The sequence below is a fragment of the Lontra canadensis genome, unplaced genomic scaffold (assembly GCF_010015895.1).
Source record: "Lontra canadensis isolate GAN:19392208 unplaced genomic scaffold, GSC_riverotter_1.0 scaffold15, whole genome shotgun sequence".
Lineage (NCBI taxonomy): Eukaryota > Metazoa > Chordata > Mammalia > Carnivora > Mustelidae > Lontra > Lontra canadensis.
This window is the reverse complement of record NW_022631009.1, coordinates 18,109,257-18,135,165: the sequence shown is the minus strand read 5'-3', so window position 1 is coordinate 18,135,165 and position 25,909 is coordinate 18,109,257. Positions and strand designations below refer to the sequence as shown.

The following is a 25,909-nucleotide window of genomic DNA, read 5'->3' as shown; positions in this document are numbered from 1 at the left end:
TTGTTCCACTCCAACCCCTATTCAGAGCCTCAATGTGGCCAAAGGGCCCAAGCACTATGGAATAGTTCTGCACAATGTCATGTGTACATTCTGCATCTGGGGGATTAGTCTCGCATGCATTTTTGTATCTGATGGCCATTGTATTCTGGTCTTTTAAAATTAAGCCGCAGTTGCAGTCCTTCCCCTTCTACTAGTAACAAAAGCAATAAGACTAAGCTGTCAGGGAAAACCACAGTTCTCCTGTCAGATTTAATAGGACTGGCAACAGCAGAGTTCTCTGGGTAACAAACACTGTTCAGATCCCTGCAGGCTCTGCTGGGCAGCTAAGCTGAAGGTCAGCCTGGGACTCCCTCAGACAGCAGCTCCTCGAGAGGCAGGCCACCTTCTGGTCCCGTCTCTGATGCTGTGGTTTTTTTCCATCAAGCTGGCAATTGCCCCGGGGCTAACGAACCAAGTATTAACACATCAAGTTAAAAAAACACCCTGTGAGTGACAGACACAAACCCCAAGGCATTTGGCTTGAGATGAAAGTGGATTTCTTATAATTACATTTTTTTACAATTTTATTTCACATTTCGAGAAGGCCTACTCAGACTCTCCTGCTAGCCAAAGAACTATCTCCAAGAAGTGCCTCTTCTCTGGGAGGTCCAAATGTCAGTGTATTGAGGGCTCCAACGATGCCCTTCATACTCCAAACCCTGTGGCCAACTGTCTGGGAGGAAACTGAGCTTGCAAAGCAAAATTACCCACTGTTCTTGATTATAAGGAGGATGTAGAGGAAGGAAGGAGATCAGTCCATGCCACTGGACAATGGACTAGAAAACTTAAAGTCCAAGTCTTCATCTGCCTGCCCAGAAGGGTTCTAATAAACTTGGGGTCCCAGCATGTATTTAACTGTGCCGTAGTTCAGTCCAGACTGGAATCCGAAGTCTGGCTCCTTGAAGAACTCATGGGCTGTTTGGGGTATTGATTTGCACGAGCTGGTGGACCTGGGGCGTGTGTGTGTATACATGTGCGTGTGCACGTTTGCACAGGCCTACCCAAACCCTAGAGGAACCATTTTCACAAGGGGGTTTGTGAGACGCCAGGCACACCCAGTACTCCTCTCACAGGGCACCACTGAAAGGATCTTGGTGAATGGAGGATGGGGGTGGGAGGAGAGGGTAGAGAGAAGGTGTGGCGGATGCCCATGGGGGCGGATCCTGACAGACTGGTGTGAGAGCCGCAGGAGGCCCTTGTCAGCCTCTCAACCCACCAAGGTCTGGTGTATTTCACCGAGACAGGTGAGGGCAAGAGCTGGGAATTTGGGAGACCGATTATGGTGGGCTTTAGTTGTGCCCACAGCTGATTCAGCCTTGATCTGCCAACACTGAACCAAGAAGGAGCCGTTTACAAGATGGGGGCATTTGCAGTAACAGTCAAGCCTGGATGTAGCAGGACTCGTGTTGCATGGATCTGGGCTTCTTCTGGGGCAAATTGTGGCCTGGAAACAAGTCCGCCTTGGAGTGCACAAGACATACCTCCAGATTCTCTTTAAGCATGCAGAAAATCAGACTGAGTAGATCTGGGGCTTAAGCATCTGCCAGCAGCTCAGCAGCCCTCAGCTGCTTCTGGAGATAGTGAACCAAGCTGCAAGCTTCAACAAACACTGCCTCACAGTAGCAGGCCAACAGGCTTGCACACAGAGCCGAGAGTTGGGGACACTGTCACTTCCACCATGAGACTGAAGGTTGGAAACAAATGAGCACACCGCCACTGCCAGGATTCTCTGTCCTCATGCCTCCCCTTACACAAGTTGCCCTTGGTAGCAGGAATAACCTTTGAAGGCGGTTGTGCTGCTTCGAGGCTCAAAGGTGACAAAAGTGCCATCTGGCTGCCCAGGGAAGAGTTGGCCTTTTAATACAGGAACTTTTCACCCAAGGGCATCTGCCATCCCCCACATAATCACACGTGTTAGAAAGAGAGCAGTAGTGAAAGGACCTTGAACAAATGAATGAGGCAGATAGCGAGGTGCTGTTGTTTTGCTCCGAGGGCTGGAGTAGAGAACATGTGTTGAGCTGCCCAGTAACAGGGAAGATACGAGGAACCATCCCCAGTGATGGAGACTTCAGTGCAATTGTTCCCAAGAGCTTGTGAGAGAGAACTAAATGTTCAAGAAGCCGAGCCTCTGAGATCGCAGAGCCCCGGGACCAAATCTGGGGTGGTATGGGGCAGGGCTATCTAGAAAACGTTGTTACCGCATTAAGAGGCTTGGGATCTGCTTTGGCTTGGGCAGGAGCCCGAGCGCATGAAGAGGCAGGAGGAGGAAGAGGAAGGCAGGCTGATGAGGAGAGAGCCAGGCAGAGCCTAGGGAGCACTCAGGGCTGGGTAGGAGCCAGAGCGATAGTCCAGCAGGCAGGCCTCGCTGAAATCCCACGCTCAGCCAGCAGCTGGCATGTTCTGTGTGCAACATGTCTGAGTGTATTGCCTTTAACTTTCCTGCTGTTACTTGGCTAATACCCCAACATCCTCTGAGAGCAATAAATTACCAGTTTCACTCCATTCCATAGTCTGGTTGTCCTCAAACATGTATTTGTGTCAGAATCACCCAGGGGGTGATGAAAACTCTAATCTATGGGCCCCAACCCAGGGCTTCTGACTCAGTAAACTCGGGGCAGGGCCCAAGAACCTGCATTCTCACAAGCTCCCAGGTGCTGCTGCTGCTGGTGTTGGCACCACTTTAAGAACCACTGATAGAGCCCATCCTTCCCTCTAACAGGTGAAAAGGGGAGGATGGGAGGAAGCTGGGCTGGGAAGAAGGAAGAGGCCTGATAAGAGGCAATATGTGCCCATACAGGTGGGGCAAGTTCATCCATGGATACTGGGATCTCAGCGGCCATGGAAAAGTTAAGAATATATTTTTTTAAAAGTTTGTAACAGGTGATTGATGGCATAAATTTCATATGCAGAATTTACCATGGTGGTTTGAAAGCAAATACCTTGGAGAGGAAAATAATACCCAAAGAAGTTATCAGTCATTTACACTTTACTCTGAACAAGTTCTAAAATTCATATCTTTATATAAAATTATCATCTGCAAAAGAGAGAGCTTTACCTCTTCCCTTCCAGTTTGGATGTCTTTTATTTTTTCTTCTTGCCTAATTATGCTGGCTAGAATTTCCAGTACTACGCTGAATAGCAGTGGTGACAGTGGGCCTCCTTGTCTCATCCCCAAGCTTGGGGGAAGCTTTCTGTTGAATGTGAGGTTAGCTTTGGCAAAGTTCATAGCTGAAAGTCTGGAGGGTGAGGAGGAGTAAAAGGGCACGAAGAGTGAAAACAGCCTGTCTTTTTTTAATTTTTCATTTTTATCTAATTTTGCCCATGGCTGGCCTGAGTCTGGAAGTTTTAAAAGCCAAGTTACCAAGCCGCATTGAAAGTTAAAAGTGAAGACCTAGCTCTGGTTGCAGTGGCTGTTCTACCTTGCAATAGCTGTGGGATCTTAGGTAAGGTTCTTGACTCTTCTGGGCTTTAGTCCCCTTCTCTAGAGAACAAGCCTATTCTAGATGATCACATAGCATTCCAAGAATAACACAGCTTTAAGGAGGGCCTGGCTTGACCACAGGAGAGTCAGTGATCACTTTAAATCATTTAACAGGGAAAGCCCTGTTAAAAGTCAGGACCAGCTTAGCCACATCTGGGACCTGACCCCCTCCCCAGTCTCCCGGAGCTCTCCTCTTTCCACCCTCAGCTCAGATCTGGGTTCCTCTTAATTCTCTGCAGTGAAATGCAATCCCTACTCTGTAACTCCTTTAAACCTTGGATCAATATGCATTCCCATTTCGCAGATAGAAAAACTGAGGTTCGGTGGGGTGTAAGCCATTCACCCAAGGTCACATGGCTAAGAAATGGTAGAGTTGAGACTTCTCCCACCCCATTTTCCTATCTGACTCAAGTATTTCATCTTTTTGCTTTACAGTTCTCTGGGACTCCCAACCCAGCACTGTTTTCAGTGTGCCACACAGAGAGATGTGGTCTCTTGAGTCGTGGTCTCTGTACCTGTCCACTGGAGTTTCTGCCCCTCCTCCCACTCTCTGCTCAGTTATCAAACCCTGAACCAGGCAAGGGGCCTTCCTTACCACTTGCCCTTTCCCCCACAGCTGCTCAGCATGAGCACACACTTCCACACCCACCATGCGCTGTTTGTGAAAGTGTGGGCTACAGGGTGGAAATAGGCCCTGTCATTTATTCCCATTGTAGGAGATTTGTATATTAGCTAAATCACAACAGGAAACCAACCACTCAGGAGTAATGCAATCAAACACTTTGCTCAGTCCTAACCTATCTGCAGAAGGGAAACCGATCCCAGCTGTCTCTAAGTCTGAAGGAATCGCTGAGCCCTTTGTATTCCAGGCATGAACACCTCAGGTACTATTTTCAGGGCAAAAATTCTTGTTTGAACATTAAGCCTTTCTAACTTGGTTTCGGTTAAAATGCACTAATGCAGAGATCCCACTAGCAGTAATCCCTCCTCGGGAAGAGGGTACAGTCCTAAGATGAGGAGCAGGCAGGGCACCCCAGAACAGACCTCTGGAGTGCCTCGGACACTGTCTTCTCCGACCTCACTGCCATGGAGGTGGACGGGTGTGGCTGCAGGGAGAGGCCACAGGGAAGGCGGCTGACTGCTCACAGGTACCCTGTGTCCTCAGCCAAAACGTGGAAGAGCCAGGCTGTACCAGGGCTGGGTGGCCAGAAACGTTTGTGAAGGATACCAGAATTGCTAAGAAATGGATCCGGCTGTCTTACATTCTTATACATTTTGTACAGGATGTAATCACAGATGTAATCACCATTCCTATGGGCAAGGAATACAGGATGAGAGGGAAGAGATAATGCTCTTATTCTGAACGGTTTTAAAGAGGGAAGGTTGTTTCTGATAAGATGCATTTGTTATAAGTAATAGAAGCCATGGGTAAGAATGGCTTAGGGCATCTTGGTTCTTATTGTCTCACAGAACAGAAAATGGGAGGTAGGAGTTACCACAGCTGATCTAAGTGACCATATCATCAAAACCCAGGTATCTTTTTCTTTTTGCCTTTACTATCATCAACATCTTAGCTTTTTTGTTCTTGCTCATGTATGTTGCCTCATGATCACAAAGTGGCTGCCATTGTAGCAAAGGTTACACCCTCACACAACAGTTTGAAGGCAGGACACAAAAGGAGTATTCCTGGCAGAGATTTTCATTTTACAAGCCTCACTTTTGAAGCAGAGAGGAAAAAATATTTCTCTGTAAGACCTAACAGGCTTTACTCTATGTTTCATTAGTCAGACTGGGCCACTTAGCCACTTCTAGCTATAAGGGCATCTGGGAAAGAAAGTATGTAGCTTTCCCAGCTTCTGTTGTTGGAAGTGGGCAAGGGTTGGGTATGGCTTTGGAGTAGACAGCTATGAGTATCTGCCATAGGAAGAAATAGAAGTATGTCCAGAAATAAAAACAAAAAATTTTCACCTAAGTCCAAAGAAAAAGTTTTAGAATGTATCCACCATTTTAGTTATAGAAAAAAAAAAAGTATGTAAATGTCTGTATTATTTAAAAGAAAAAAAGACAGACCTGGCTGTATATGTGTATTTTACTTCCATACACAGTTAAAAGAAAAAAGAAAAGTGAAACAGGCACCTGGGTGGCTTGGTGGGTTGAATATATGACTCTTGGTTTTGGCTCCGGTCATGATCATCATGATCTCATGGGTGGTGAGATTGATGGACACTCAGCAGGGTATCTGCTTGAAGATTCTCTCCCTCTGCCCCTCCCCCACTGTGTTCTCTCTTTTATTTCATAAAAATAAACAAATCTTTAAAAGAAAAGTGAGCCAAGTTCAGAATTCTATATTCCTCTGACCCAATTTATCCTAGAGAAAATCTTGGATATGTATAAAGTTGTATATATACTTGTATATATATAAATATATATAAACTTATATAAATTTATATATATATACACATACATACATATATGGATGTTCACCACCTATTTTTTTTTTAAGATTGTATTTATTTATTTATTTGTCAGAGAGAGAGAGCACAAGCAGGCAGAGGCAGGAGAGAAGCAGGCTCCCTGCTGATCAAGGAGCCCGATGTGGGACCCGATCCCAGGACCCGGGGATCACAACCTGAGACGAAGGCAGTGGCTTAACCAACTGAGCCACCCAGGTGTCCCATTCACCACCTATGTTTATAAGAGCAAGAAGCTGGAACAACCAAGCAACCCTACTTCACACTGCTCTCCACTGGCATTGGCACCAAAGTCAATTACAAATTGGCCTGGAAAGGAGCATGGACCTCTCCCTTTGTGTTCTTCTTTGTGTGGTTCATATCCCAACATGGGCAAGGTTGTGTGAAACCACTCTTTCAAGGTCTGCTTTCCCCCTTGTTCTACCTGATAGGGTTTGTGTAGTGGCTTCTGTGCTATATTCAGAATCTCTGCCCAACCCATCACTTGGGTCAAAACCATCAGATCTGTCCCCTCCTGGCCCCAGAGCCAATTCTCTCCCAGAAGTCCCCATGCTAAGAAACTTCACCCTATGAGCGAGTCATGACCCAACTATGCCTAAGTCCCAGTGGTGGGCCTTAAGGCTCAAACTGAGCTCCCTAGAACCAATGATAACCAGTCTGGCTCCCACCTGATGCAGGGAGGGACTTTTAAGGCAGAAAAGCATCAACTCTCTACCCTGAAGCTCTCACTCTAGTCGGGGGAACAATAGGACCAGATCCACGGGGACTGAAGATTCTCCTTAGAGCAGTGATACATTGTGGCTCTAAAGCTACTGTGACTTTGCTACTTACAGAACCAAATGGGAATCACTCATTCAGAGGGCTTTTGATGTGTTTGTTAGCCTTAAAAGGCTAATGAGAACAACATAGCATGTTAAACCTATACAGATAATTAAGGTGAGCCAAATTTCCCTTATTGCTAATGTTGCAGGAAGGGCAAAACTATCTTATTTGCTAAGGAAACCCAAAAAGTCTATTTCCTCGCCAACTAACATGCTAGATACTAAGACCACTTATAAATTTATGCTAAAAATTCGAATGACCAATCTGTGTGAGAGAACTGAAACCTGTACAGTGATGAAATTTTTCAAGGAGGCACAGCAAGGAGCCAATAGCTCAGCCTTCGAGGAACTACTGACTTTAAGGTCATCTAAGCTAATGGAAATGTTCCGGGCCTACCATTGGAATTTTAATGCCAAACAGAAGCTTTGAGATAATAGCTTTAATTTTGGAGTGCTTACTATGTGCTGGGTGCTATTTTAAGTGTCCCGCATATTTGTACAACAGCAGAAGAAGTCCACACGGCTGTTCTTCCTAGTTGCATATTTAACTTGAGGAAGTCATCCAGCCAGTACATGGTAGAGTCAGGATTTGAACCCAAATCGTTTGGCCCTAAAGCCTGTGCTCTTCCACACCTCAGCATAGCAAAATCCCACATTTTGAGGTACTTCCTGTGGGGTGTAAGTCAATCAACTGAGTCAAGATAGATTTAGTATTCATAGGATGGAGTATCATTTAATGACCCCCTAGCTCTTAAGAAACCTGCTCCCCACATCTAAATTGTGAAAATATTCTGCCTTGAACATAGATATCTCCATCTCCCTCAGCCTGAGGCGGACGGGAGCTTCAGGGATCCAGGGCCAAAGGCGCTAAGGAGCTGGCATGATCCATTCTGGTACAACAGACGAGAGCTAGTACTTTCCCCTCCACCCCTAGATCTTCCCAGAATAGGCCAGAGGGTAAGTATTATCTTTCTGCCATTTCTGACCCTCCCCTCTCTGCCACCCCTACCCCAAACTGATGGATAAGCAAATAACAAAATCACAGGCGAGTCTGTGACAAGTTCAAGGCTCCTGATGCTTCATAAAAATGTGTAGTTTTGTCAGTGGCTTCATGAGTGCTCAACATCTGTCTATGGAAAGAAGCTTTCCCTCTTTCTGTTGGTACCAAAACGCAGGGCTTCCCTATGGGAGTGTCACCTAGACTTTCATTTCTTAACGGTCAGCCAGAAGTGAAATTCCCCAAGGGAGTTTGTGCTGAGCAGGAATTTCTTCTGTGTGTTCAGAGCCACCCTCGCCTCCCAGTCCAGCAGCCCCAGCTCACCCTTAAACAGAACGATTCTTCTTTAAATTCCACCTCCTTAACTCCCACAGTGAAGGAGCAGCCTCGGAGCCAGGAGAGACCAGTGGTTCAAGGGCTCCATCATGAGGAAGTCAGGAAATGAGACCTCTGGCAAAACCACCACCACCTGCAGGAAGTCAAGAACAGGAGGCCAATGGAGCTGCCAGGTCACAGTTGTCTAGCAAGAAAGGGGACTTGGCACCATGTCCCCCACCCCACCTCCCACACAGTCACTTCTTCTTCCCCTGACCTCGGGGAAGGCTGGGGGCCCCTAACAGCCTTCTTTGGCTTTCTCCTGACCCACACAGGACACGTGGGGGCTGGAAACTGAGCTCTACATTGGTAGCAGCTGGCAAGATCCTGAAGCTATTCCTCCCTTGTAGAAAATGAGATGGAATTAGCTTTGCTAACTTCCCATCAGCCCTGCCCGCCCAGTCCCACGCTGATTGCAACAGGGCTGCCTGCCAGCTGCCAGAGGGATGTAAGCGGAGTCTGACCTTCGCCTCCACGGGCTTCTTGCTCCTAGAGCCTGAACAGCACCTGTGGCTGCTGACTCTCAGCTCAGGCCACACAGCCCTTTGAAGTGGTTTGGGGCCCACTAACCCCTGGGACCTGGTACTCTGTGCCCATCAGAGCTGCAGTGATGTCTTGATCAGGAGATTCTAGGGAAAGCATGAACTTTGGTATTCCGCAGAACTGGGACAGAATTCTGGCTTTATCTGTACCACTTTAAGCAAGGAGTCGGTCGGGAATAAGCCCTCTCTGAAAGTCACCTTGAAAATAGAGGAAATAACAGTTTTCTTTGCTTATGATTGCACCCCGCTGTGCTCCATGAGGCAGACGTCGTATCTGTGTTTTCATGGTTTGATCTCCAGCACCTCCAGCAGTGTCTGGCACTTAGGATACACTCATTAAATATTTGTGGAGGGAAGGAGGAAAAAATGCCTTTCCAGCAGGATTCAGAGCATTAAATGACATGGTCTATGTGAAGCATAGGGGGCATGTGTGCTCTGTAAATGATGGTTTCTAGCTAACAGCTTATGCTGATTACAGGAAACCAGGGTTCATGATTCAATGGCTATGACTGCCATTCATTCATTCATTCATTCATTCATTCATTCAGGAAATACTGAGAAACTCCTGTGTGCCATACGGGAGACACAGGTAAAGAGTGCTGGTCTCACCTGAAAGGGGTTCAATTAAATGTTAATACATCGTGCACCAGTTATGGAGAGCTATGAGCACACGGAGAAAGGACGTTCCCAGTGGATGAGCAGGGATGAGCCAGTAAAAAAGGCAGGTGCAGAGGAAAAAATCTGGGAAGGGAAAGATCCTCTGTGTCAAACTCTGTGGCCCATCGATGAAGCTGAGTCTCTGGAGATAAGGACAATTGTAGCACACACAGGAGATGACAGGAGATGTATTTGGAATACATTTTCTCAGAAATGTAAAGGCTGATTGTATCTGGATACTGCCTTCGGTGGGTTCAACTTGCTTTTAGAGAGCCACATGAAGGATGGTGCGAGTCCTCTGAGATCTGGGGTGTTGGGAATTAGAGGCGAGTGCTGCTCTAGTGTCTGAAATTTAAATAAATTGCAGCAAGTGTATCTTTTTTTGTTACCACTTTACAATCTGACTTCTGAGAAGGACTGCTTGGGAAGCTGTCATCTGGTCAGCTCTTAACGTTTTAGACAGTAGAGATATGATTTAAGGTTTCCAAAATTGCACCTCTGATGTCTTCAAACATTATCACCACTCTAGCCAGGCCGCAGCAGGTTAGCTCTCTCCCCACTCCGTGAAGTGTTGCTTAACACAATTCCCAGCAAGCTCTGGGGGATGACACATGAAGCTCTAAATTGACACCTGCTGATGGAGTGTGTCAGGGAGAGAATCGAGGTCTAGGGGATGATATCCCATGAAAAATCTTGAATACCACCAGCAGTAGCAGTAGAAATTTGGGTGCATTCAGTGAAAAGATGAGATTTTAAGTCATAATCCCTGCCTCTTTTACCAGTTGCATGGCCTTGGGCAAGTAACGTGGCTTGTCTGAGCTTTTTGGCCCTTTACCAATATTATGGGGACAGAGCAATTTCTCATAAAACTAGTAGACCAAAGAAGTGGTTAGAATAACAAGTTTGCAAGGTCACCTTATAAGCACTGAAGGATGTACAAATGCTTATTATTTTACTGGGAATTAAATTTTCCTTGCAGAATTTGGACACTCTCATTAATGACAAAAGGATATCAAGAATATACCCCTTGACCCTTACTCAGGCAAACTGAAGAATGCTCGTTTTCTAGGATGTGGTAACACGCTAACCTGGAGAGATGAACAGAGCAGATGCGGCTGTGAGAAAGGTCACAGAAAACAAGGACGGCTGTTTTTCTTATTGCTGGATGACCGTGCAGGCCAGGCACACCCCTTCATGTGCAACAACGCTGCTCTTCTAAGACTCACATCTCAGCCGTACCTCCCTCTCCTACTCTTCACCTTGCCCTCTAAACAGCACTTGAGTTTCACTGAAGACCTCACCTGGCTCTCAGGGTCCGCCCAAGGAGCAAACTCAGGGCTCCCAGCTCTTGATACATGCCTGAACATTGGTTCTTTCTAATCACTGTTTATATCCAGGAGCCAATTTTTGTTTTACACAGGGTCCTTTTGGTTGCAAATCAGGAATACTCTTACTCAAAAAGAACACACACAAAATGATACAGCTATGATATAGTTTATTTCAACACACTAATCCAAAAAAAAAAAAAACCAAAACCCAACTTATTTCTTTGGAAAAAAACCCTGAATCCTAAATAGGCAGGATTGGCTTGATGGACCATAATGTATTTAAGCAAAAAGACTTAGGTACACCACATCTAATGAGGATCTCTATATACACAGTAGATTCTGAGTAATTTTGCTAAACTACCCTACATTTGGAAAAATCAAGACATATTTATAAGAGTCAAATGCACACGTTAACGATCTTGTGAACTTAGGAAGCCTGAATTGTTATATTTTTCTCTGTATGAAAAACAAACAAGCAAAAAACCATCCATTCTCTATCTTTCCATTTTCACCCATCTTTTCCTTAACAGAATTAAGCCCCAAATTTGAAGGCTTAAATCCTTTCTTCCTAAGGCCCTAGGAATATCGAGTTTTCCTGCAAACTTGTAATTGTCTAAAAAGGAGATTATTTAAAGGGTGGGAAAAACAAAAATACACAGATTTCCCTTCTGTGCCACTCATATAGATTCTGCTGAGCAAGAGTTCCTGAGTTGGCTGCCAGTTCACTCAATTTAGTGGAAAAACATAAACCTGATTATAGGACTAAGCTGGCTTTCATGCAGCCCAAGAGCAGATTTCTTTATCACTGAAAATCAGTTAGTGACATTTAGCCCTTAGCTTAATCTGTACAAATGCAATTTGGGGATTCCATGACACTGATGTTAGCATATTTAAAGGTAAAATGCAAAATTCTGAATATCAAATAAAGTATTTCTTAAATACACAAACTGGTATGATTTCTCAATACAGTTGATCCTTGAACAACATGGGTTTGACCTGCATGGGTCCACTTACATGCAGATTTTTTTCAATAGGGGACAGTACTGTAAGTGTATTTTCTCTTCCTTACAACTTTCTTAATTACGTTTTATTCTCTCTAACTTACTTTATTGTAAAATGCAGCATATTATATATATTACACACAAAACACATGTGAATTGACTGTGTTATTGGTAAGGCTTCTGCTCAACAGGAGGGTATTAGTAGTTAAGTTTTGGAGGAATCAAAGGCTACATGTAGATTTTCAACTGTGGGGGGGGGGTTGGTGCCCCTAACTCCCGTGTTGTTCAAGGGTCAACTGTAATCACTTTTTTATGAATAAAAAACAAAATGGCAAAAAGCAGCAGAAAAATCTGATGTTCCAAAATGAGACAATGAAGACAGGACTCGAGTAAGCTTGTATGTAAAAATAATTGTTTATTACTGTATGTAACTGAACAATAGAACGGGCTTATCTGAAAGCACTGGGTCTGTCTTCCAAAGTTTTTCCAAGTCATGATTCTACATACTACAATGAAATATGTTTAATAACTGCAAACTGTCATGAACTACAAGTTTTTATATTCCTAAATAATGAACTTGACTACAGTAACCATGATCTGAATATATGTGCTATTAAAAAAAGAAGTTGTAAACATACTCTGAATTTTTTTCTTTACTTGCAAGATAATATTAAAAAGAGATTCCACAATTGCTTCATTCCTTAAGAACTAAGAGCCAAAGTACTAAACATAATAAATAAATATGTAACCTGGAGGCCTGGAAAAGGATCTAGAACACCGAATATAATAAACCAGTGTATTAAAAATCCAGTATTTCAGTAAGAAAACTTATTCATCTCAATAGAATTACGTTTATTGCTACTATAAATAAGCTTCATATTAAGGCACCTGCCATTACCTATGAGAAAGATCTGGATTCCAAACAAAGGGAATATGCACTGAAAACGTTTTTCTTTCATTCTGATATCACTGCAGATACTGTCAGTTTTAAATGTTCAGTGTTCAGTATAGTAGTAGGCACATCTTTGAACACACTATCTGAATATAGTTAAATAATTTATATAACACCTTAATAAAGTACACGATACTTGAATGAGGAAACAGACAAAATCACATAAAGATGGATGTAAGGGACTAAACACAAAAAAGATGATAATCTCTAAGAAAAAAGAATTCTACTGTAGGACAGTGATACGAGCAGATCTTGGCCAAGTCATTTAACTTCTCTGAGCCTCACTCTCTCCCATTAGTAAAATGTCAACACTAGCTGCTCTTCAAGCTCCCAAGGCTGTTGTGGGATCCCCTGAGAGGACGTAAAAACAGCTGGCCAACTCTGCAACACAGAACAAACTGGAAAACTGAACAAATACATGGCATTGTTACAGGCGGAAATATGTCACGTTTCTGACCTCTCCCTAACGAAGTTATGACCCGCTCCTCTTGCACCTGCTCGAGAGCTCCCAGTTTCACAAAGTCAGTTAGATCACTGCCGAATAAATGAAGCAAACATTTAGGCAAAGTGAAAATCTCTAAATTCCAAGTTGCAGAATTTTATAAAAAGTTGCTGTACGTGGAGAACCACACTGTTTTGGGGGCCCAGGCTACTTCTTGATTCTTCTTAATGATAATGAGGGGTTCCCGGCCTCTCCTCGCTCAGCGTCTGCAGAGACCTTTGTCTCCGTTGCCATCTGCTGCTGTGCAGGAGGCATAGTTCCATTATTTGTACTATACCTTGTAACAGCATAAAAGAGTTTAAAGAGTATTAAAGAAGCACAGCTGAGGTCAGTCTCAGGTGCATTATTCAGTTTAGCACAAATACAAACGGGTCAGTAATCCCCACCAGGTCTCCTGAACTCAGTCCCCAACTCCCTCCCCTAAGTGTAAAATGGTTCAAGGCCAACTTTTTCCAAGCTATGTTCTGAGGAACACCAGTTGGATGAGATGTTAACAGGTGAAAAATTTCTATTTGTATTTGTATTAAGAAAGTCTGCTGGGGGGAATAAGCTTACGTACTTAGAATTTCTCTATCCTTGATGTACTGATGATATGTTCTAAAGAGGAAGGGAAGACAAACATTTCCCAGATTCATCTGACCACAGAATCCGTTTTCTTTCCCCTCAAAATATCTAGAGGGGCTAACAGCTCTTAGAATACTCTTTGGAAAATGCTATTCTACCTAATTCACCTGGGCTTTAAACATTTCAGGACTATGTCTGGCAATAGTGATCATTTTGACTTCCAAAGGAGGAGAATCATTTTACTTACAAGGTCAACTGCCAGGATAACCTCCTGAATTCCACTTCCTAAGTATCCTGCCCAAAACAACTAAGAACTAAATTTCCTTTACCACATGCTGAGGAATCCAAAGAAGTTATTCTCAACTTAATGAGAATTATAATCTCTTAAATGAAATCCTTGTATTCTCCCTCAAACATTGTTTCAAACAAAGATTTAATCTAGATCTTAAGACCCAGAATCACAATTACTTGGAGGACAGGGGAGCATTTTATCACAACACCACCATAATTAACACTATTAGTAAGTCATAATAGTAATAGTGGTGGTGGTAATATTGACTAAGCATTTATTTTGTGGCTTAATCCTCATTTCCATAAATGGAAATTTAGGACCTACTATTACATTCACTTTAAAGATATATACACTGAGATTTAGAGAGATTAACTGACTTGCCAAGAATCACACAAGTAGTAAGGGCAGAATGTCAAACTCGTATCTGACCACTCACCTCATGCTCTTAACCCCCACATAGTACCATCTCATATTTTAGTGACACAACAAAAGCACTTAAGTCACAAGCTGGTTGTTCAACAAGAAAATTAGAGTGTATTTATATAAATCCAACTTGATTTGAAGTTTGGTTTCAGACTTCCTCTTAAGCAAACTTCTATTCCCTAAAGGAGGTACTTTAAGTTTGGTGGGGTTTTCTTTAAGCAAAGAAAAACAGACTGCTATCTACCAGTGATAGGTTTATATATGGGAAGTGTTTTAAAAATCTGCATCCAAGGTGAAGACGTTATCTGTGGTTTCTGCCATGACTGCAAAACGTTGATACTCTGCCACTCGTTTCTCAAAGAAATTTGTTTTCCCTTCCAAAGAAATGTTTTCCATAAAATCAAAGGGATTTTCTGCCTGAAAAACCTAAAAAGAAAAGACATGTTATTAGACATTCTGAAGAAGCCAAATCACATCCACAAGACGAACAGATAACTAACAAGCTCAGGTCTCCTAACACCTGTCTAGTCACCTGTAGGATCCATGTCCTAGAGGGAATCAAGGCTGATTAATCGTAACACAATTGAGATCACCTACTAAGTTTAAGAAACTACATTAGCATCTCTGGTATTTATATATTACTGCACAAATGAAAGATTTAATAACAATCAAACTAAAACGTTTTTGCAGCTTGAAAGATCCAATACACCATCGACATTACAGACCTTATCACAGGTATAACCATTAGGTGGTCACACAGACATGATACTACAAAATACTGAATTACCAAAAATGTACTGTGAACCTTACCATGTTTCTTAGTTCATAACAGATAATTAACCCATTGATGTTAAGGGACCGTGATGAGAAAAGAGAATAAATGCTATCCACAGATGTCTCCAAACTATAAGTGAAATTTATGGGTTTTTTTTAAGGTTTCATTTATTTATTTGACAGAGATCACAAGTAGGCAGAGAGGCAGGCAGAGAGAGAGGAAGGGAAGCAGAATCCCTGCTGAGCAGAGAGCCCCATGTGGGGATCGATCCCAGGACCCTGGGATCATGCATGACCTGAGCCAAAGGCAGAGGCTTTAACCCACTGAGCCACCCAGGCGCCCCCAAAGGTGGAATATATGTTAACAAGAAGCTTTTCCACTACTTCTGAATTCAAGAAGCAGACCTGGCGACACAGCTTGATGAAAAACCATGAAACATTTCAGTGATCCATGAGGGGCAATAAAATAGGATTTTTAAATTTAGGAGTATTCCAGCAGGGATTATGGACACCACAGATAAGAATATTTTCAAATAACCCAATTAAAAATGGGTAAAGGGTCTGAATCGACAGATATTTCTCTAAAGAAGGTATACAAAAGCCAAGAAACACATGGAAAGATGCTCAACATCATTACTCATTAGTGAGAATGCGAATCAAGACTGCAATGAAACGCTACTTCACATCCACTAGGACGGCTATAACAAAAAAGATGCATCAGATGTGTTGACGAAGATGTGCAGAAACAAGCCCTCATACACTACTGGATGTAAAATGGTGCGGTTGCTTTGAAAACCAGTTTGGCAGTTCCTCTTAATAATTAAAAACAGTTACCACAGGACATAGCAATTTCACTTGTAGTTACATATCCCAGAGAAATGAAAACACTGTCCACACAAACACTTATAAGTTAATGTTCCTATTTGCATTATTCTTAATGGCCAAAACTACTGAAATGTCCATCAACTGATAAATGGATAAATAAAATTTGGTTTAGAGTATTATTTGGCTGATGGCTAATGGGTACAGTTTCTTTGTGGGGCGCTAAAAATACTCTGAAACAGATTGTTGTGACAGTTGTACACCTCTGTGAATATACTAAAAACCACTGAACTATACATTTGCTAAAAAGGAAATTGCATGCTCTCTGACTTTTAATGAAGCTTAATAAAAAGTTTAATATAATAAAATATTACATATACATATATATACATACATATATTTTTTTTTCCAACAAAAGATCAAATGTTGTGTGTGGTTGAGTCACAGAATTCAGTGGCATTGCCCGTCAGAAATAATGTGCTAAGAGAGAGTGAAAATTTGAACTAGCAGGATATAGTGAAAAAAGCACTGAACCAATAGTTACAGATTTACTGCATTTTAAAACTGGAGCCTTCCAAAAAACCCGATTTAAATCATCTATGGCAGGGCACCCGGGTGGCTCAGTCATTTAGTGCCTGCCTTTGGCTCAGGTCATGATCCCAGGGTCCTGGGATTGAGCCCCACATCAGCAGGAAGCCTGCTTCTCCCTCCCTCACTCCTTCTGCTTGTGTTCCCTCTCTCACTGTCTCTCTGTCAAATAAATAAAATCTTTTTTCTTATTTTTTTAAAAAAAATCACCCATGGCATGGACAAAGTAACTAAGAGTAAGTTAATTAAGTGCATGTATTTTTCACATAACTTGAATCATCCTAAAAATTGTATGGAACCACAAAAGGCCCTGAATAGCTAAAGCAATCTTGAGAAAGAAAAGCAAAACTGGAAGTATCACAATCTCAGATTTCAAGATATACTAGAAAGCTTTGGTAATCAAAACAATAGGGTGCTAGCACACACAAAAAAAACAGATAATTTGATCAATAGTACAGGAAAGAGTCAAGAAATAAACCCATGTTTATATGCTCAATTAATCTGCGACAAAGTGGGTAAGAATATATAATGAGGAAAAGATAGTCTTTTCAATAAATAGTACTGGGAAAACTGGGCAGCTGCATGCAAAAGAATGAAACTGAACTACTTTCCTTCACCAAACACAAAAATGAACTCAAAATGGATGAAAGATCTAAATGTGAGACCTGAAACCATAAAACTCCTTAAAAAAAAAAAAAGGCAGTAATGTCTTGGAATTTGGCTTTAGCAACATAAATATGAATATATCTCCTTACACAAGAAAAACAAAAGCAAAAATAAACTATTAAGACTACAGCAAAGGAGACCATCAATAAAACAAAAAGGCAACCTACAGAATGGGAAAAAAACATTTGTAAATATTTTATATATTTGATGTATCCAATAAAGGGTTAATATCCAAAACATCTAAAGAATGTACTCAACACCCAAACAACAAATCATCTGATTTTATTTATTTTTATTATTATTATTATTATTTTTTAAAGATTTTATTTATTTATTTGACAGAGATCACAAGTAGGCAGAGAGGCAGGCAGAGAGAGGGAGGAAGCAGGCTCCCTGCAGAGCAGAGAGCCCGATGTGGGGCTCGATCCCAGGACCCCGAGACCACGACCTGAGCTGAAGGCAGAGGCTTAACCCACTGAGCCACCCAGGCGCCCCAAATCATCTGATTTTAAAAATGGCTAGAGAGGGGGATAAATGGGCAGAGAAGCGAGACACTTTTCCAAAGAAGGTATCAGATGGTCAACCAACACTTGAAAAAATGGTCAACATCACTCACTAGTCATCAAGGAAACGTAAAAACAAAACCACAATGAGATATCACCTCACACCTGTCACAATATTTAGTACCAAAAAGGCCAGAAATAGGGGACCTGCGTGGCTCAGTTGGTTAAGCACCTGCCTTTGGCTCAGGTCATAATTCCAGGGTCCTGGGATGGAGCCCCACATCGGGTTCCCTGCTCAGTTGGGAGTCTGCTTCTCCTTCTCCCTCTGTCCCTCCTCAGGGCATCCCTAACCCCTGCTCATGCTCTCTCTCTAATAACTAAATAAAAACATTTTTTAAAAAAAGAAATAACAAGTATTGGTGTGGATGTGGAGAAAAGGGAAACTCTCAGGCATTGTAGCTGGAGAATGTAAACTGTTGCAGCCACTGGTGAAAACCATATGGAGGTTCCACGAAAACTTAAAAACAGAAATACCATATGATCCAGTAATTCCTCTACACAGTATTTACCCAAAGGAAACAAAAACACAAATCTGAAAAGATATATGCATCCCTACGATTACGGCAGCATTATTTACAACAGTAGTAGATGTGTTGAATATATCCCAAGGGTCTTTCAACAGAAGAATGGATAAGGAAGATATAATATGTACGTGTACACACACACACACACAAATATTACTCAGCATAAAAATGAATGAGATCCGGGGTCCTGGGTGGCTCAGTTGGTTAAGTGTCTGCCTTCAGCTCAGATTATGATTCTCAGGTCCGGGGATCGAGTCCCGCCCTTGGGGCTCCCTGCTCAGTGCAGAATCGGCTCCTCCCTCTCCCTCGGCCCTCCCCACCCCCATTCCTGATCTCTTCCTCATGCTCTCTCTCAAATAAATAAAATCTTAAAAAAAAAAATGAATGAGACCCTGCCATCTGTAACAACATGGATGGACCTAGAGGGAATTACCGTAAGTGGAATAAGTCAGAGAAAGAGAAATACAATATGATTTCATTCCTATGTGGAATCTAAGAAAAACAAAACATATAAACAAACAAACAGAAAACCAGAAACAGACTCATAAATACAGAGAACAAACTGGTGACTGCCAGAGAGGGGAAGCAGGGAGGATGGGTGAAATATGTGAAGGGAATTAAAGGTACAAATTTTCAGTTATAAAATAAGTCAGTCCTGGAGATGAAAAGTACAACATAGGGAATATAGTCAACCCTATCATAGTAACCCTATCATCATTTAGTTCACATTTTCTATTACTTTATATTTTCATTTTAATCTCATTTTAAAGGACAGCTTCTTAATTTCTAAGTAGACAGAGTTTTTTGGCAATCTTTCATTGTTAATTTCTACTTTTACTGCATTAAAATCTAAAAGGTCTATATAATTTCTGCTTTTTGGGATTTATTGAGTTTTGTTGAAGGCCTGTGGAAAAACGATGTTTCATACTACGTTTAGGTTTTCTTCTGTAGGCAGGATGTTTTATAGATCTACAGTGAGCCAGGTCCCAAAGGGAAAATTAGACCCAGGAGTCCAGTTTTCTAAAAAGCAGGAGAACATGGATGTAAAAGTGTGAGGATATGGTGGTCAGTTAAAGCACATTGAGTTCTCTTCAAGGCTCAAGTGAGGAAATTAATTTTCCTGTAACAAAAATATTGGTATTACTTAGGAACAAACACAATTTTTAAAAATATATAGTTTATAAATTTAAGAGATCATATTAATGTAGTTATAATCTTGACTTCTCCATTATCAGTCAACACAGAATTTTATAACTAAAATAATAAACTATAGTTCATCTTACAAAAACCTTTGCCTTATTGGGCTCTTTCATGATGGTATTTCTGTGGTTACCAGAATATAAATGCATTACTGAGAAAGGTAATGATTACTCCAGCATCATGGATTTCATAACGCTTCTCATTAAATACAATGTAAACTCACGTTTCCATGCTAAGAAGTTAGAACCTCTAATTTCTAATTACCATCATATATAGTACATAGTCAAGATCTATGAATGTTCCAATTACCGTGAAGACGACATGACCACCTAGTGCGCATTTACTGTACGTCTGATACTATTTGAAATGCTTTAAGTATACCAACTCATCAACAATCTTTTGTGGTAAGTATTATTATTATCATCTCCCTTTCATGGATGAAGAAATGGGGATAAGAGGTTAAGCAACTTGCTTGAGGTCCTATAGCTAGAAAGTGGCAGAACCAGGATTGGAACCCAGGTAGACTGGTGCAGCCTCCATCTGTTATGTGAGAAGCATACCTCTTTATGATATTCAGGTATATTATCTCTGATAAACAAAATGAAAAATAAGTTTTAAGACAACTGAGTTCAAAGGGTCAAATTATGACAGTTAATGTCTTCCTAATAACTACTCATATTTAAAGTTCAGGGGCGTTTGGGTGGCTCAGTTGGTTAAGCATCTGACTCTTAGTTTCAGCTCAGGTTGTGATCTCAGGGTCATGAGATGGAGCCTGTGTGGGGCTCTGCGCTCGGCTTAGAGTCTGCTTGAGATTCTTTCCCTCCCCCTCTGCCCCTCCCCACCAAGCTCACTCGCTAGTTCTCTCTCTCTCTCAAATAAATAAATCTTTTTAAAAATAAAAAAATAAAAGTATTAATTTCTGATGAATTAATCTCACTAAACAAATAAAAGGTAAATAGGCTTTAAAAGAAATACAAATGTGGGGCTCCTGGACGGCTTAGTCGATTAAGAAGCAGATTCTTGGGGTGCCTGGGTGGCTCAGTGGGTTAAGCCTCTGCCTTCGGCTCAGGTCAAGATCCCAGGGTCCTAGGATCGAGCCCTGCATCGGGCTCTCTGCTCAGCAGGGAGACTGCTTCTCCCTCTCTCTCTGCCTGCCTCTCTGCCTACTTCTGATCTCTGTCTGTCAAATAAATAAATACAATCTTTAAAAAAAGAAAAAGAAGCAGACTCTTGACTTCAGCTCAGGTCATGCTTTCAGGGTCCTGGGACTGAGCCCCATGTGGCCTCCACGCTCAATGGGGAGTCTGCTGGGGGATTCTTTCTCTCTCCCTCTTCCTCTGCCCTTTCCCGCAGTTGAGCTCTCTCTCCCACTCCCTAAAATAAATAAATAAATCTTTTAAAAAAATATTAACATAAAAATTACAATATTGACCCATGGGGATTTATGAGGGTAAACATATATACACATAATAAATCCTATTTACTTAAAGATAATCCCATTAAATACCTACAATTATTATAAGTAATTTATTGAGCTCAGTTAATAAGATTTATCAGCCTCCTACTTCTGTTATGAATTCCAAGTTCCAAAGGATTTCACAAGACCAATTTGTTTGTGCAAAACAGGCCTTGTCACACACATTTTAAACGTAGACAGGTATGTTACAAATGCTTTCAATAAAATATAGTATTTTAGTGGCCTTACTTGGTATAACATTTTAGCTTGTAGTAATATATTTTTAAATACCTTACCTTTGAGAATCCAAGTTCCACAAGTAATCTGTCAGCTACAAACTCAATATACTGTTTCATCAAAACACAATTCATCCCAATGAGGCCAACTGGTAGGGCTTCTGTTAAAAACTCCTAAGATATTAACAAAAACAGAATAAAATACAGAGATAGAACAATAAATATTTTCCAAATAAAAATAGGGTTTTCATTTTTTAATCATCTAAGTCCCTGAGGGAAGTATACTAGGGTAAATTCTTTCAACATGGCAATGTTCATTTGTTTAAAAATGTTTGGGGTATTACTATTCACAGTATTTCATATTCTTAAATAGCCTAAGTAAATTGAAACTATCAAATTACTGGTATTTTACAGAGTAGCATTATAGAACCTTAATTCACAGGCTTTCTCCATTGAAAAAATGAGATATTTTTCTCTGAAATATCTGGAAAAAGATTCACCAAAGATGATCACTGTTGGGCACATGGTTATGGAAGGGAATTGGGAAAGATAGAAACACACTTAGCAAAGAAAATGAGAAAAAAATAAAAATGGATATGGGGGTTGGGAGATAAATTGAACTCCAACTATATTGAAAGACAGTGGTTAAATGTTAATAGGGAAAAAATAAGCACATTAGGGTGCCTGGGTGGTTTTATCAGTCAAGCATCTGCCTTCAACTCAGGTCATGATCCCAGGATCGTGGGATGGAGTCCCAAATCGAGTCCCGCATCAGGCTCCCTCCTCATTGGGGAGTCTGCTTCTCCCACTGTCCCACTTCCCCACTTGTGTGCTCTTTCTTACTTTCTCTCAAAAATTAATAAATAAAATCTTTTTAAAAATTAAAAAAAAATTAACCATTTGAATTTAATTTTCAAAATGATTAAAAATACCAAAATGCATTTCATGCATTTTCTCCTTCCTTCCCAATGTGAAAACCACAGCTATTGAACTATACAGTATTTTTTTAAGAGCTTAAAAATTTTATTTTACTAAATAAGTCAAGCAACAAAAGACAATTATCATATGGTTTCATTCATATGTGGAACATAAGGAATAGCATGGAGGACCACAGGGGAAGGGAGGGAAAACTGGGAAGAAATCAGAGAGGGAGACAAGCCATGAGAGACTCTGGACTCCAGGAAACAAACTGAGGGTTATAGAAGGGAGGTGGGTGGGGGGGGGATGAGCTAACTGGGTGATGGGTATTAAGGAGGACATGTGTTGTAGTGAGCACTGGGTGCTGTACACAACTAAGAAATTATTGAACATATCAAAAACTAACAATGCATTATTGTATGGTGCCTAACCAAACATAATAACAAATTTTTTTAATTTACTTTACTTTTAAACTAGTTCATTCAAATGATATTAAAAAAAAGAAAAAAAGTCCTAAGTGGAACATCTACATCTTCGTAGTTAGAGATTTTTACATTCTATTTATTAAGTTTTACCATTCACTAATTCATTGATTTGCTAATCCTATAAACATTTAGTGAAAACTTCAAGCTAGATACCATGCTCAGTTTTGGAAATACAAAACAAACAAGAAACCGTCATTACCCTTTAGTAGCTGAAAATCTAAAAAAAAAAAAAAAAAATTAAAGCTAAAATAATTCAAATAGTTTGCTATGGCATAAAATGTGACAGATCAATTAGATAGAAAAAAACAATTCCAAAACAGATTTTAGTATACATAAAAGCTTAACATATAACATTTACTTACAAACCAAATTATAAACTGACATGATAATTGCAATGCATTATCTGTTGGTACTGTCAGGTTGAAAATTACTGATATTTGCTTTGACCTACAAGTGGCAATTTCCTGAGTCAATCCAATAGAATAATGGTACAAACATCAGAGAAAAAGAGATGTGCTAATCATACAAGCTTCCTTGTTTACCTGTTCAATTTCAACAGCATTAACAATGATCTCCCTGACCCTTTCTTCTGAAGGCTTATTTACTAAGTACTGAAACATCAGGCAAGCAAAGTCACAGTGAAGCCCCTAAAATAGAAGAAAAATACCATTGTTAAAGAATGTTTAATCACCTATTTTCACACTGTCATGTGTCAGGTATCATATAAATTAGGTTCTAGGAATGCAACACAGAATTTCTGGAAGCTAGAAGAAGGATTCATAGTACCAGGAATTACTTTCCTTCAAATCTCATTAAAATGCCAATTACAATAACCTATCATGAAAATTTTTCAGTGACAGCAAATCTTAATTCATCAATATGAAAGATGAATTAATTAACAACAACAACAACAAATCTGTAACCAAAATCATCTTGGAAAGGAAAACAAAGCAACGGCTGAAATGAAAATTCATTGATTTCTAATGTCTCAAAAAAATTAAGAAATGATTGAAAACAGGAAGTGTTTAAAGTAAAGATGAAACTTAAAGAGGTGTCCAAAAGGCAACATTTATATTCAATAAGAATGGCTCAAGAAAAAAACAAATTCAGTGCAATGAAAATAAAAAGAATTAAGAATGCCATTTGAAGCTGTACAAAGCAGAAATGACACTGCAGATAACCATAGAAGAAAATAAACTTGTGAAATACCTTGAGAACAGAATGGTTATGCAAATGGAAGAAATGGGATAGAGCTTTAAATAATTAGAGAACAGAGCAAGGAGATCCAATGTATAATAATCAGGATTCCAAAACACAGAACAGATGGTATAAAGCTGAAAACAACAGAAGTAATTGCAAAAAGTCAAAACAAAAAAAGAAAGAGGCCAGAGACAGAGAAAGATGATGCAGTACCAAACAAAATTAAGCTAGCGATTATAAAATTAAGCAAGGCAGAGTCAGTGAACATTTCTAAACTACAAAGAAAAAGAAACAATTTTGTAAGCCACCAAGGGGCTAGGAGGATGAAGGAATGTACACCTTAAAGGATTACAAATCAGAATATGCTTGTGTTTTTCTAAATAAATCAACAAAAACCAAAGGCAAATGAAAGATTCTAATCAAAAGGATTATTTTCCTATTTATCATTCCCAGAAGAAACCATCAGAAAAAAAAAACAAAAAACCAAAACTCTTTGAACAGTTAATCTTAGAAGATTTGTTAGGCAAACAATTTTCCCCAACTGGACTCAAAAGGATACTTCAAATTACCTAAGGCTGAATTTCAAATAAACTGTGAAGGCTGTTAAAGAAAGTGTTGATTAGAACTGACAGCTAGCTACCTATTACAGATATGAGTAAATCAAAGGTAGGCACTCATATGTTAAATCAGGAAGTGAATAAAATTAATTTTGAGGTTTAGAGCAATTCCAATCAAAATCTCAACAGAATTGTTTTTAGTTAAAAGAATCTGAGACTAGAACTTATTTATTTGAACTAAAAAAAAAAAGGTAATTAAGTAATGTGATAGAGGGGCCAATTATCACTACAATGGCAATCATATCACAATATATAAATGTACAAAATTAACATGTCATAGATCTTTAATTTGCATGATATTATATGTCAAATGTATTTCAATTAAAAATTAATCTGGAAGATTAAATGGGCAGAATCTTATAATAACAGTTTTAATAGGAAAGTTATGAAATTTATCTTATTAGTTATCAAAACATAAAAAAAACTACAATAATTAAAAGTGTTTAGGAGCACCTAGGTGGCTCACTTGGTTAAGCGTCCCACTCTTGATATCGACTCAAGTCATGATCTCAGGGTTGTGAGATCAAGGCCCAAGTCAGGCTCTGTGCAGGGCATGGAGCCTGCTTGAGATTCTCTTTCTCCCTCTCCCTCTGCCCCTCCCCCTCAAAAAAAAAAAGTTTTTTTGGCATGAAATTTGACAGGTGGATGAAAAGAAAAAATTAGCCCCCAAACAGATTTTAGTACACTTAAAACCCTTAATATACAATAAAGAATATATCACAAGTCAATGGAGAAGGATGGATTACTTAACAAAGAGAACTAGAAAAACTGCCTGAGTGTATGAAATAAAATTAAGTTAAATTCTAACTTATCCTATACTACATTTATACCAAATTCTGTACTTAGTACTAAACAGAGCCCAACAGTATTACAGAGTAAGATGTTATAAAGTCAAGAGAAAATATATGTGATTATTTAACTACTCTCTGGAAGTGGATCATATCAATTTCAAGTTTTTGTATGTTACAAGAAAAAACAAAATTAGAAAGCAAAGGACAAACTGGGAAAATATTAGCAAAAATATGACAAAAATAATATTTTATATTATATTCATACAATAAATATAACAAACTCAATAAACAACACTATTGAGAGAGCCCTAGCAGTCGCTATGCACTGGGAATATATGCCAACAGAAATAGAGGCAAGAGACAAGAATAGGTAAATGCAGGGTGCCTGGGTGGCTCAGTCGATTAAGTGACTGGCTCTGCCTGCTGCTCTCTCTCTCTCTGTCAAATAAATAAATACAGGTAAATGCAGACAAAAAAAAATGACTAATGTCATTATGGAAAAAAAAAGTTCACTCTAGGTAGTAATCAAATAAATGCAAATAAAACCAATAACGAGGAACCATTATCCCTATCAACTTTGTCAACTATTTAAAACACAAATCCAAATTCTGGTGAGGTTATGGT

At 40.2% G+C, this 25,909-nt stretch overlaps 1 protein-coding gene across 2 annotated transcripts in view; it reads right to left on the bottom strand.

The window, feature by feature from the left end:
• Window positions 1-12,107: 12,107 nt before the first annotated feature.
• The window catches only part of RRM2B (ribonucleotide reductase regulatory TP53 inducible subunit M2B), a 35,772-nt gene continuing 21,970 nt past the window's right edge, over window positions 12,108-25,909 (bottom strand). For both annotated transcript variants that reach the window (XM_032858565.1, XM_032858566.1), the window contains exons 7-9: window positions 23,220-23,324; window positions 21,335-21,448; window positions 12,108-14,871 (exon numbers count right to left, since the gene is read on the bottom strand). In XM_032858565.1, coding sequence (XP_032714456.1) covers window positions 14,719-14,871; window positions 21,335-21,448; window positions 23,220-23,324 — 372 coding nt within the window. In that variant the 3' untranslated portion in view covers window positions 12,108-14,718. The remainder of the gene's footprint in view (window positions 14,872-21,334; window positions 21,449-23,219; window positions 23,325-25,909) is intronic.